Source organism: Canis lupus, chromosome 22, assembly GCF_048164855.1.
Source record: "Canis lupus baileyi chromosome 22, mCanLup2.hap1, whole genome shotgun sequence".
Taxonomy (NCBI): domain Eukaryota; kingdom Metazoa; phylum Chordata; class Mammalia; order Carnivora; family Canidae; genus Canis; species Canis lupus.
This window is the reverse complement of record NC_132859.1, coordinates 6,826,753-6,838,766: the sequence shown is the minus strand read 5'-3', so window position 1 is coordinate 6,838,766 and position 12,014 is coordinate 6,826,753. Positions and strand designations below refer to the sequence as shown.

Sequence of the window (12,014 nt, the reverse complement as noted above, 5' to 3'; positions counted from 1 at the left end):
CTTTGTTTTGTTTAGAACGTGGACCGTGATTCAGGAGACCATATTTTACTACAACAGCAAAATACTACTAGCAAAATTACACTTAAGCATAAGAGTAAGAGTAATCGGGCTCTTTTTAGAATGTTAATTGGTTTTGCTTTTTAACATTATCGGTGTAACTTTTTGTTTGTTCATTGAAGGAAGGAATGCTAGAAAAACATGAATATCTGACGTGGATCTTGGATGTTTTAGAAAAGATCAGACCAATGGATGATGACCTTCTTAAACTCTTGTTACCACTAATGCTGCAGGTATAGTATGTGTGACCATGAGCCCGCTGGTTTTTATGGGTGGGAAATGAGTCTGAAAAGGATGGTTAAGTACGTTGATGTGAAAGAGGAAAACAGTTCTTTCTGGAATAGAAGGGAAAAATGTCTTGATGCTACAACATGTGATCAAGAGGCAATCGTTTATGTTAGCCATGTTCGGAGTTTTTAACCACATGTCCTTCTAAAGTATTCTTACCTCCACTGATTGCTTCCGTCACTGAGCTAAGCAGACAGCTCTTTAATTACTGTCTCCCTGATTCACACAGATTTTTGTGAAAACAAATCATCTTTTTTTTTTTTTTTTTAAGGATTAGAGGGTCTTCTTTATTCTTTTGATGTTCTTTGAGTCCCTGGGGCTGGGAACTTCTTGTTTTAATGATTGCTCTAAGATCTTAAAATTTAGGTTATTTGAATAAAATTTATTAGGAAAAAAAAAAAACCCAAAGTTTTTTTGGAATGTTAGTGTATGAATTTGATAATTGAAGCACTGTTCGATTTTCTTCCTCTCCCTAGTGCTCTGCTGGGGACTACACCACACTAGCATTCCATGTGTGCTCCCTGTGATGGTCTGTGTCCATGTCCATTAGAGTAGCCACTAGCCACATATGGCTTTTGTGCCCTTAAAATGTGACAGGTGCAACTTGAGATGTGCTCTAAGTGTAAAATGCACACCAGATTTCAGATTTAGTTCAGGAAAAAGTGTATAAAATCTAATTAAATCTTTTGGTATTGATTACCTGTTGAAATGATGGCATTTTGAATATAATAGACTAAATAAAATACATTATTAATTTCATATTCCCTGTTACTTTTTTAATGGTTTTTGGAAACTTTAAATATGTGGCTTGCATGTGGTTCTGGTTGATGGCACTGGTTTCTACAGTACTTTAGAAGGTTTTTTTTTTTTTCCCCCCCCATTAATGAAAAAAGTCTGTGTTAACATAGTTGTTTCACTGAATAATATCAGACCTAACTGAAGCCTGGTGTCCTTTTGCTTCTCAGTATTCGGATGAGTTTGTTCAGTCGGCTTACCTGTCTCGTCGTCTTGCCTACTTCTGTGCCCGGCGTCTTGCCTTGCTGCTGAGCGATAGCCCCAGCCTCCTGGCTGCCCACTCGCCCCACATGATGATAGGACCAAACAGCTCGAGCATCGGGGCCCCCAGCCCTGGCCCCCCTGGCCCTGTCATGAGCCCTGTGCAGCTGGCCTTCTCAGACTTCCTCTCCTGTGCACAGCACGGCCCTCTGGTTTATGGACTTAGTTGTATGTTGCAGGTAAGTCCCTGGCCCTTGCTACTTAATGTTAAAATGCGGTGTAGGAAACCACCGGGTTGAGAATTGGACCATCAGCTTTCACGTCACACTCCAGTTCCGGTTTCTTCCTCACCCACGAGATTTGCAGATTGAAATTTCATGTTTCATTTTCTCTGTGTTGGATCAAGCTGAGTGAAGACCTGTTGCTTCTGTCTAGGAGAAAGTTATCGTAGTTGTCCTGTATGATGCCACGCAGCAGTTCCATGATAAAAATCCTTTAGGGAATCCAGGGAGTAAGTCTGCTGGATTACTTTTCTTCTGGAAGACCATTCCTCCATGCAGCATTCTGTAGCTCCCACAGTCCACATCTGAAGTTGGTTGCCATCCCTCTCTGTTTCTTTAAAGTCCAGGTAATTTATCAGGCTCTCTTCATTTGCCCTGCATCACTGCTTGCGTGGTCCTTGAACATCCAGGAGCATGTAAACCACTGGGCTGGTACTGTCAGGAATGAGGTACAGCCCTGTCCTGTGGAGCTTGCAGGTTAGTGTTCAGGTCACGTTGCCTGGGCTCTTAATGTGTCCTGCTCTTTACTAAGGGGTTTTGGGGCAAGGCTGGCCATAAAGATACATTCTCCACTCTGGTAGTGTTTCCTGTCTTGTGGAGAGGACAGGCTTATAACAGGAGGTTATATCGTGCTTATATATGAGGCTATATAGTGCTTAAACATTTAAAAGAAAATGTTAAAAATGGCTGGCAGAGGGAACAACACGAGAAAAGGGCCAGAGGGCCTATCAGTCATTGTGCGTGCAGGTTGGAATTAATGGAACATAAGGTACAAAGCCTGTGGGGGGTCAGGCCCTAGAAGGCTCCCTGTGTGTCTTAGGATTAGGACACCATTGGAGGGTTTGAGGCCGGGGAAATGACATGTTCAGTGGTGCGGTTTAGTTAGATTTGTTTTGGCCACAATAGAGGGAAGATTTGTGGGAGTGGCGAAGTAGGGGAAAGAGAGACACAAGGCTAAGAAGTCAGTTTGGGAGAGTGTGGGTAAGTTTGCTTTTGGACTGTGTTGGATTATTTTATTCCTTCGCATCACTAAATGGATATGTTCAAGAGGCTGTTACATGTCTCATTCTGAAGTTGAGGAAACAGCTGGGCCCATGTGTGGATTTGAACTACTCGGCAACTTGGCTGACCTAAATCCCCGGAGGCGGTCAGATTACCCAAAGAGTTAGCAGTAAGAGGCGACCAGCGGACCCGGCAGGCCTGAGTGGTTGAGAGGTGGACAAAGGGAAGTTCATGGAGGCGACCATGAAAATGTGGCCAGCCTGGAGAGACCAGAAAGAAGAGAGTCTTGTTATGGAGACAAGGACAAGAGAATAAGAATAGAATTCTGTTACAAGCCTAGTAATAGCATTTATTGTGTTCTTAGCCCTGTTGTAAATTATAACCTATATTAAGTCATTCAGTTCTCAGAACCATCCTATTGAGATTGGAACCGGTCTTACTGTGGCAGCATTAGTGATGAAATGGTGTAGGTCACGCCGCAGGCAAGTGGCAAAGCTGGAATTCACACCAGCATTCTGGATCCGGAGTCCACACTCGTCACTGCCACGTTGAGCTGCTTCTCTAGGTGCTGCAAGAAGTTTATACAAGGAGTTAATAGTGGGCAGTGCCCAGCAGATTGGGGAAGTCTGGTCAGAAGATGGCTGGATTGTCTTTGAGAAGAGAGTGGTCACTGATGATCGGTTGAGTAGTGGGTGAAAAGCCATATTAAGGTGGGTTGAGGAGCAGTGAGGAGTGGGGAGGACTAATACGACCTGTTCTTTTGAGACACACGCCTGCGAAGGAAAGAGAGAGATTGCTGTTAGGTGAGTGGAGATTTTAAAAACTTACTTTTTCTGCACTGAGGGTAAATTAGTAGAGAGTGAGAACAGGAGCAGCAGAGTGTTGATAGGTCAGTGCCCTGGATGTTGGCAGCTTTGGAATTCAGAACACTGGGAAGAGCACCCTCACGGACAGGAGATGAGAAGCCCTCACCTTCTCACACACAGGAGGAAGGAGATGGGGAGGTGGGGCTCAGGGACTGGACATTCTTCACGTCTGCTGTCTGGTTTCCACCAAGATGTCCGCTAGACCTCAGAATCTAGTTTTCTTAACAATTTTGCATTTGGAAAAAAAAAAAAAAAAAGAAATACTACATTCCCTCTCTAATAAGCTCACAGAGTCTATCGCTGAGGGGCACCACAGCACGATGGTTAGGACCCTATTTTTCAAAATCATCGCAGGCCTGATTTTAGCCTCTGCTCTGCCACTGACTAACTTGAACCTTGAGCCTCCATTTCCTGGGTGTGAGGGGGACGGTGACCGTTCTTACTTCATTACCACGTAGAGCTGGGGTTACGATGACTGTAAGCTTGCAGGGCAGGGTACAGGACAGGGTAAGTGCTTGATTAAACTGGAGCCCTACTGTTTCATCTGCGTTTAGGAGGCAGGAGGGTTAGTGTAGTGGTTCCAGGCACGCGTGCTGAAATCAGCTACTGACCTCCACCATGGCTCATGCTCCTCTTTGGTAGACTTAGGGAGGAACACTTCTACCTCGGGGTGTTTCTGTGACCCAGGGGTGAGGTGGTCATCGAAAGCGCTTCATGCAAACTGCTTGAGTAAGAAACGTCTTCAGGGGTCTAAGGTAGGGGTTGACAGACCCTGGAGGCCAAATCCAGCCTAGGAGCTAAGAATACATTTTACATTTTCAGTGAGTTATTAAAGCAAAATAAAAGAATATGTGGCAGAGATTATAGAATATGTGACCTGCAAAATTTAAAGCATTTATTGTTCTGGCTTTTTATAGAAATTTGTCACCTGCTGGCCCAGGGTTATTGCCTGTCCAACATTTATTTTACTGCATTATCTCAGAGATTATTTCATAGATTAAAAAAAAAAAAGTTCCTCCTTAGATTTTAAAACCTTAGAAATAACATATTCTAATTCCATCTCATTTTTCTAATTGCATGAAAAAATTGTTTTAAGTGACCATTTTTCAGTGATGATTATTGTGTTTTTGTTAACTTTCCTAGGTTTTTCTGGGCTGAAATGTTAGCTTATGAATTATAATTTTTAGTACTTTCTCAGTAGTTGTACTCCCTTTCAAATTAGTAATTTTGTTTGTTTTTTAAAGATTTTATTTTTTTTGAGAGAGCAGGAGCAGGGGGAGGGTCAGTGGGAGAGGGGGAGGGAGAAGCAGACTCCCTGCTGAGCACCAACTCGGGGCTCCATGCATCTCCACCCTGAGATCATGACCTGAGCTGAAGTCAGACACTTAGCTGACCGAGCCACCCAGGCATCCCTCAAATTAATAACTCAGTTTTGTCTTAGGATTTGAAAAGTTGAGAATGGGGTAAGCGGTGCATATTCTAAACTTACTGATAGGAAACTATTAGTATGGTTATGATAAGGCATCCTTTTTGCTTTGAAGCTGTTATATTTTTCCCATTCCTTTAAATACCAAGATTTTCCTGCTCCATTTCCAGACTGTCACTCTCTGTTGCCCAAGTGCCTTGGTGTGGAACTATTCCACAAACGACAATAAGAGCGCGAACCCAGGCTCGCCCCTGGATCTGCTGCAGGTGGCCCCTTCCAGCCTCCCCATGCCGGGTGGGAACACGGCCTTCAATCAGCAGGTAGGCTTTCCGTTACGGGGGTTCGATGGGTGTTTTCATTCTTGAGGGGCATCATGGCATGGGGGCCAAGCAGGTTTTAGCATCTCGGATGCTCGTCCCAACCCTGCTCCCCCTTCTCTCTGGAGAACTTGGGGCAAGTATGTAGCCTCTCTGAACCATAGATGTCCATCACGCTGCCCCTTTTCTTCTTTCCCTCTTGCGGGGCAGTTCCTCCAGAGTTCTGCTACCCAGACAGACAGTAGTTACGGTGGTGGTTCTAATACGTGACCGCGGCTCTCCTAGTTCGTACTCTGTGATATTTAATAACTGTGTTTTTATTAGTTAGTTTTATTAGTGTGGGGTTATTTGGTCCAGAGACTTAAGAATCTTAAACTGCAGGATCATGACTAATGTTGACAATAAAAATCTTTTTTTTTACCAAGCATTTTTCTTAATAAAACATGCCTGGTTGTTTTTTTGTTTGTTTGTTTTTTTTTTTTTTTTTGGGGGGGGGTTGTTTTCATACATAGAAGAATGGCTCAAGAAGGATACGTTAGAGCTTTCACTTTCCCATATGATAATCCTACAAAAATTTTCACTTGTGATAAAGCAAGCGTTAGTTTTCTGGGAGCATTTGTTATTGACAACTGGCATTGAGCCACCACTTGTAAATTTTAAAATGTGCTTCTTGGGCAACAGGCTAAATTTGCTATGATGTTAGTCAGGATTGCGGTTCATTGTAGGATGCTGTGCTCACGTGGGAGAACCCGACATGATTTAGACAGCCACCGTGGCTTTCCAAGCACAAGTTAATTAGAAGCGATTATCTTTCAGGTTCGGGCAAGGATTTATGAGGTGGAACAGCAGATAAAACAAAGAGGCCGTGCGGTGGAAGTTCGGTGGTCTTTTGACAAGTGCCAAGAGTCAACAGCAGGTACAGCACACAAGAGAAGAAGGAGTGCTTCTGAATGTTGGCCTTTAGGGCGTGTTTCTGATTCTTACAAAATCCGTCCCCATATTGAGTAAGGGTGCTTTTCGACGGAGCCACCTAGTGACTGTTGAGGCATTCTTCATTCCGTGCCCTTTAGCTCCTGGCTGTCTAGAACGTCAGGTTTGGTTTTGTTGGCATTTCTTACATGCTGAGAATGACACTTCCTTAAAATCCCTTTTGCCCTACATATTGATGATTTTGTACTATGCTGTTCTGGCTTCGTTTAACCTCTTTAAATGCTTGCTTAATTTCCACATCCAGGAGTGACCATTAGTCGGGTTTTGCACACGTTGGAAGTGTTGGATCGACATTGTTTTGACCGGACGGATTCCAGCAATTCAATGGAGACGCTTTATCATAAGATTTTCTGGGCAAACCAAAACAAAGATAACCAAGAGGTAGCTAATATTTTTCTTCTTTTCATTTTAATTTTCTCAACCTATTTTTTCTTTCTTTCTTTCTTTCTTTCTTTCTTTCTTTCTTTCTTTCTTTCTTTCTTTCTCTCTTTCTTTCTCTCTTTCTTTCTCTCTTTCTTTCTCTCTTTCTTTCTTTCTTCATTCATTCATTGATTCATTGATTCATTCATTCATTCATTCATTCCATTCTGGCAAAGCCTTTTCTGTGAAGTATAATAGCTTAGAAGGTGTCTACACCCTGAAATCATTTTATTGTTGGACTGAAACCCCTCCAGATTATTAAAATGGAATGACCATTGAGCTGATTAACCTAGGTGTATTTGTTGGAAAGATTTTTCTTGGCCCTTATTATCACCCCTATCATTTTAGTTCTAGCAGAGTATCCATCTAGTGATTAGACTTCATTCTGGCTTTAACTTAGAGGGATTGTATTTTAATATTTAGAGCAGTGAGTGAATATTGTAGTCATTATCTTTGAAAAATCTGTATGCAATGTATTAGGATTCTCCAGAGAAACAGAACCAATATGGAGAGGGGGAACCAGTATACACACATATGTATGTATACACACACACATATGCATAATTGTGTGTGTGTGTGTGTGTGTGTGTAAACATAATTTTCCAATTTATTTTAAGGAATTGGCTCACATGATTATGAGGGCAGGCAAATCTGAAATGTGCAGGGCAGGCTAGCAGCCTGGGGACCCTGGGAACAGTTGACGTAGCAGTCTTGAGTCTGAAGCCTGTATAGAAGCAGAATTCCTTCTTCCTTCTTCCTTGGGGACCTGTCTTTTCTTTTAAGGCCTTCAACTCATTGGGTGAGGCCCACTCATATTATGGAGGATAGTCTGCTTTCCTCAGAGTTAACTGATTTAAATGTTATCCACATTTTAAAAAATAACCTTCACAGCAACATCTAGACTGGAATTTGACCAAAAAAACTGTACCGTGGCCTAACCAAATTCGCAAGTAAAATTAACTATCACAGACAATTTTTTTATTTTCAAAGATTTTATTTGGGGATCCCTGGGTGGCCCAGCGGTTCAGCGCCTGCCTTCAGCCCAGCGTGTGATCCTGGAGACCTGGGATCCAGTCCTACATTGGGCTCCCTGCCTGCTCCTCCCTCTGCCTATGTCTCTGTGCCCCTCTCTCTCTCTCTTTTTGTCTCTCATGAATAAATAAAATCTTTTTTTTAAAGATTTTTATTATTTATTATTTTATGGATTTTTATTTATTCATGACAGAGAGAGAGGCAGAGACACAGGCAAAGGGAGGAGCAGGCTCCATGCAGGGAGCCCGACGTAGGACTCGATCCCGGGTCTCCAGGATCACATGCTGGGCCGAAGGCAGGCGCTGAACCGCTGGGCCACCCGGGCTGCCCTACCACAGACAATTATTATCCTATGCTTTCTTGGATTAGATTGTTTCATGATTGAACTGCTGTATAAACAAAGGTTTTTCAGTTTTTTACTCTCACCCTTAATTTGGGAGAATGAGCAAGCTTGTCTGTCTTCTTTTTACAGTGGAGAGCACCTTTGGTATATCCAGGTTGTGTTAGGCACTGGGAACAAAGAGGTAAATATTAAGACATGGCACCTGCATTTAAGGAACACCTTAGTTAACTGATTACTATTATCTTTGATTTTTGTACTAGCCTTTGGGAATGCCTATGTGGAAGGGAGAGATTAAACCAGAGAAACAATAACCCCAAACCTTTCCTTATCTCCCACCCTTAGGCGAATCTGATGTGAATCTGCTGTAGGTTATTCCTCTTTCTGGAATAATTTGTGGTGTCACCCTGCTTCTCAAAGATAAGGTTCAAGTTCACTGCTGCCAAGTAGAATGTCAGAATGTTGAGTGAGGTACAGACAGAGCATATTTTCTCCTTCGCTGTGAAGTCTCAATAGCGATGCTTTAGTACTTCCATAGAGTATACTGATTATAAGTCTGTAATTTTCCACTTATTCACACAAGTTAGAGTGTTACTTTGTTCTTTTAGGGTGTCTATTTGTGATAAAGACTTTCTTAGGTAAAAAGTTGTAAGACTGTTAAGGCTTTTAATATATAGAAGTGAGATACCAGGGAAGAAAGTAGGCGTAACTAAAATTCAAGATGTCCTTTTGCTCTGCTAAGCTTCTTGCACCAAGTGTTGCGTAAACACTGCATTATTCCCTTGTGAGCATTTTAGCAAGTGCACCAGAACCGCTTGAGTTTTGTGATTAGCCTGACTATAGAACTCTCAAGTGAACGAACCGATCAACTTCAGAATTACATGCCCCATTCACCAACAGAGACTTAAGTTATTCATTAGCACTCCTTAAGAGAAAATGATCCAAGTGCCTTATCAACCGCAGAAATTAACTTTTAACTTACATATATTAAAAATATAAAAACATATATATTAAAATACGTTAAACTACATATCAAAATATATATACTAAATATATATATATACATATATATATATATATATATGTATATATATATATTTTCAAGTAAGCCCCACGCTAGGCGAGTTCAATGCGAGGCTCGAACTCATGTCTCCGATATCAAGACCTGAAGTGAGATCAAGGGTCAGATGCTAACTCGACTGAGCCACCCAGGCACCGCAAGTTTTATATTTTTGAGTAAAATCACGCTATCAGCTCTGTAAAGCACAGTTGCCTCCAGTGAGGGACTTCACCCGGGAAACAGGGAGGTGAATGCCACTAGAGGGCGACATGTGTTTAGGGCAGAGAGTCCTGGATGTTCTAGTGACCTACTTCATTGGAAGGAATGTCCGAGTTGCCCATTTAGGGGTAATTATGTTGAATGTTGACTCAACTATGGAAAGATTTGTTGTGAGCGAGCGGTTGCTTTGTGGTTACAGTGCTCTTTTATGAGTAAGACAAAAGTTCTTTTTCAAACCTGTAATTCCAACTGGTCACCTTTTCATAATCTGCCAGAAAGAATAACTGGGCAGATCCAGTTAATTTAACATTAGGATAATTTTTCAACATTAAAATATTTAACATTAAATTGATTTTTATTGAATATTAAATTTTAATTCTTACAGTATAGCTTTGGCATTTGTGTGTGCATCAAAACGCGTGTGTGTGTATGTGCACGCAGTGTTTCATCTTTGTGCTTACTCTTTACCAGGGTCCACTATTTTCTTGACTGCCAAGTCACTTTATGTATTTCTGGAATTCATGTCGGAGCTGTGGAGTTGTACTAATGATCAGCTGTGTGACCTTGAACAAGTTACCCATAGGCTCTGTGCTTCGGTGCCTTTACATGTTAGGGCGAGTGCTCTATGCCAACTTATCTGTCCCCTCAAGGATATGAGCACTTTGAGAATTATAAAGTACTGTGTAAATATATTAAAAAGTGTTAATGATAAATAGCAATAATTACCAATAGCATTAGTATTACATTTGAAGATCCAATATGATGAAACTATAATCTTCTGATTAGAAAGAGTTGTATAAAGTGGTGTGGTTAGGATTCAGAAACCGTTCTCACTTCTTGAAAATGTGCTTCCTCTTTTTTGGTTGCATAATTTGTGTTAGGACTTAGACAACATGAAAGATAATAGAAAAAAGTGACCAACCTCTGCAGTTGCAATGAGCTTGAGGTTTGCTTTTGGTGAGGTTGTGTTTAGGTAGGCTCAGGCCCTAGGTTGCTCAGCCTGCTTCCCCACGTCTGTTTGGGAAAGTTGAACTTACCCTTCTTGATTCCTTTTTCTCTGGAACTGCTAAAAGGAAATCTAGGTCTTCCTCCTTTCTTGTAGGGAGTTAGGAGAGCAGCTGTACCAATGGGATGCGGAACCTGAAGTTCAGATTTGTGTGTTTCATTAGTCTCGATATTTGGTCAAAGGCTGTTGAAAATGGTAATGCACAGGATGAAGGTGTTTGAAACCTTCGTCCTGTCCTGTGGTTGTACTCTGTGGTCATGAGGGTGAGAGTGTGCCCCACGATGAACTGTCAGGCCTGTAGAGTGCTTCCACTCATTGTCCATGGACTGTGTTATTCCTTTACCCTCTCCTTCCCTGCTGCCCCCTCTTATCCTCAGCAGCTACTTCTCTGTTAGGGCTTGGCTACTGTTGTATGAGGTAAAAATATACATCTCAAAACACTTAAGGTTTCCTTATTCTAGATCTATGCTGCTTGATTTTTCATTCTGTGTAGTGTGAGATATAAAACTTGTAATGCTTAGGACAGGGCTCAGAGACTCGTGTTGCATGGTGGTCAGGCAGGTGGTGCAAGTTAATGGTAGGCTGGTGCATCCAGGGCCACTGAGAGGCGACTGGGGAGGGGGCATGCCCTTTCTGAGCAGAGTGGCCTGGCTCAGATTCTTTCTTTCTATCTATCTATCTATCTATCTATCTATCTATCTATCTATCTATCTATATCTATCTATCTATCTATCTATCTATCTATCTATCTATCTATCTATCTATTTATTTTAGTCACAGAGAGAGAGAGAGGCAGAGACACAGGCAGAGGGAGAAGCAGGCTCCATGCACCGGGAGCCCGATGTGGGATTCGATCCCGGGTCTCCAGGATTGCGCCCTGGGCCAAAGGCAGGCGCCAAACCGCTGCGCCACCCAGGGATCCCTGGCTCAGATTCTAGTTGGGAATGCAGACCTGCTGTCGTCTTATCATTCAACATTTTAAGAGAACTTGGATGTCAAGACTTACATGTAAACCTTTTCAGTCTTAAAACACTCCGTAGACCAAGCAGTGTGTCTGTTGGCCATGTTTGCCCAGACACCTGTCGCTTTGCAACTCCTGGCACCTGTTTTATACTTTGGCTTATGGATTTGCCTGTTTAGTGTTTCAGAAGAACCATTTGTGCTATGGATGATGGAGGCAGAGAAGCCTGATGTCCACACAAAGGACTGTTGTTGGGAATTGGGGGGGACCTCCTGATTCCAAGTCCTAAGTGAGTTTCTCTCACTACAGGCGGGGACCACTTTGCCGACCTCAAGTCTGAAGATGAGGTGTCCTTCAGCCTCACAGAGCACCCAGACCGCTTCCTTCCTGTTGGCTTCTTCCCTTGTTTGTGTTGGGCGTGAAGGGAGAAGTAGCTGTATCTCTGAGTCCCCCAGGGACATGGATAGAAGGGAAAGTCTAAAGATGGCAGGAAGAGCTGCCTTTTCACTTCTCTCTTTGGTATGCAAGGAAGCCGACTTTTTCCTGAGTAATGAAAAGGCCAGAGCAGCTGCAGTAACACATATGTTTTCCTCTTTCCCTGCTGTTAAACAAAACCATCACACACCCAAACCTGAACATCTAAATAACTTACTGTTTCATTTCTGCTTAGAGTATTCACGAAGCATTCTCTGAATAGGTGGGATGAGTTCGTACTGATTTTTTCTTTTTACTTGAATGGCATAGGCCCAGAGT

General features: G+C 42.4%; 1 protein-coding gene across 7 annotated transcripts in view; it reads left to right on the top strand.

The window, feature by feature from the left end:
• MED12L (mediator complex subunit 12L) overlaps nt 1–12,014 on the top strand; it is a 323,177-nt gene that overhangs the window by 66,814 nt on the left and 244,349 nt on the right. For all 7 annotated transcript variants that reach the window (XR_012014723.1, XM_072792271.1, XM_072792270.1 and 4 more), the window contains exons 6-10: nt 180–290; nt 1,311–1,580; nt 5,087–5,236; nt 6,050–6,149; nt 6,468–6,604. Coding sequence is in view for 6 of the 7 variants with exons in the window: in XM_072792271.1 (XP_072648372.1) it covers nt 180–290; nt 1,311–1,580; nt 5,087–5,236; nt 6,050–6,149; nt 6,468–6,604 (768 nt within the window). In the remaining variant the exon portion in view is untranslated. The remainder of the gene's footprint in view (nt 1–179; nt 291–1,310; nt 1,581–5,086; nt 5,237–6,049; nt 6,150–6,467; nt 6,605–12,014) is intronic.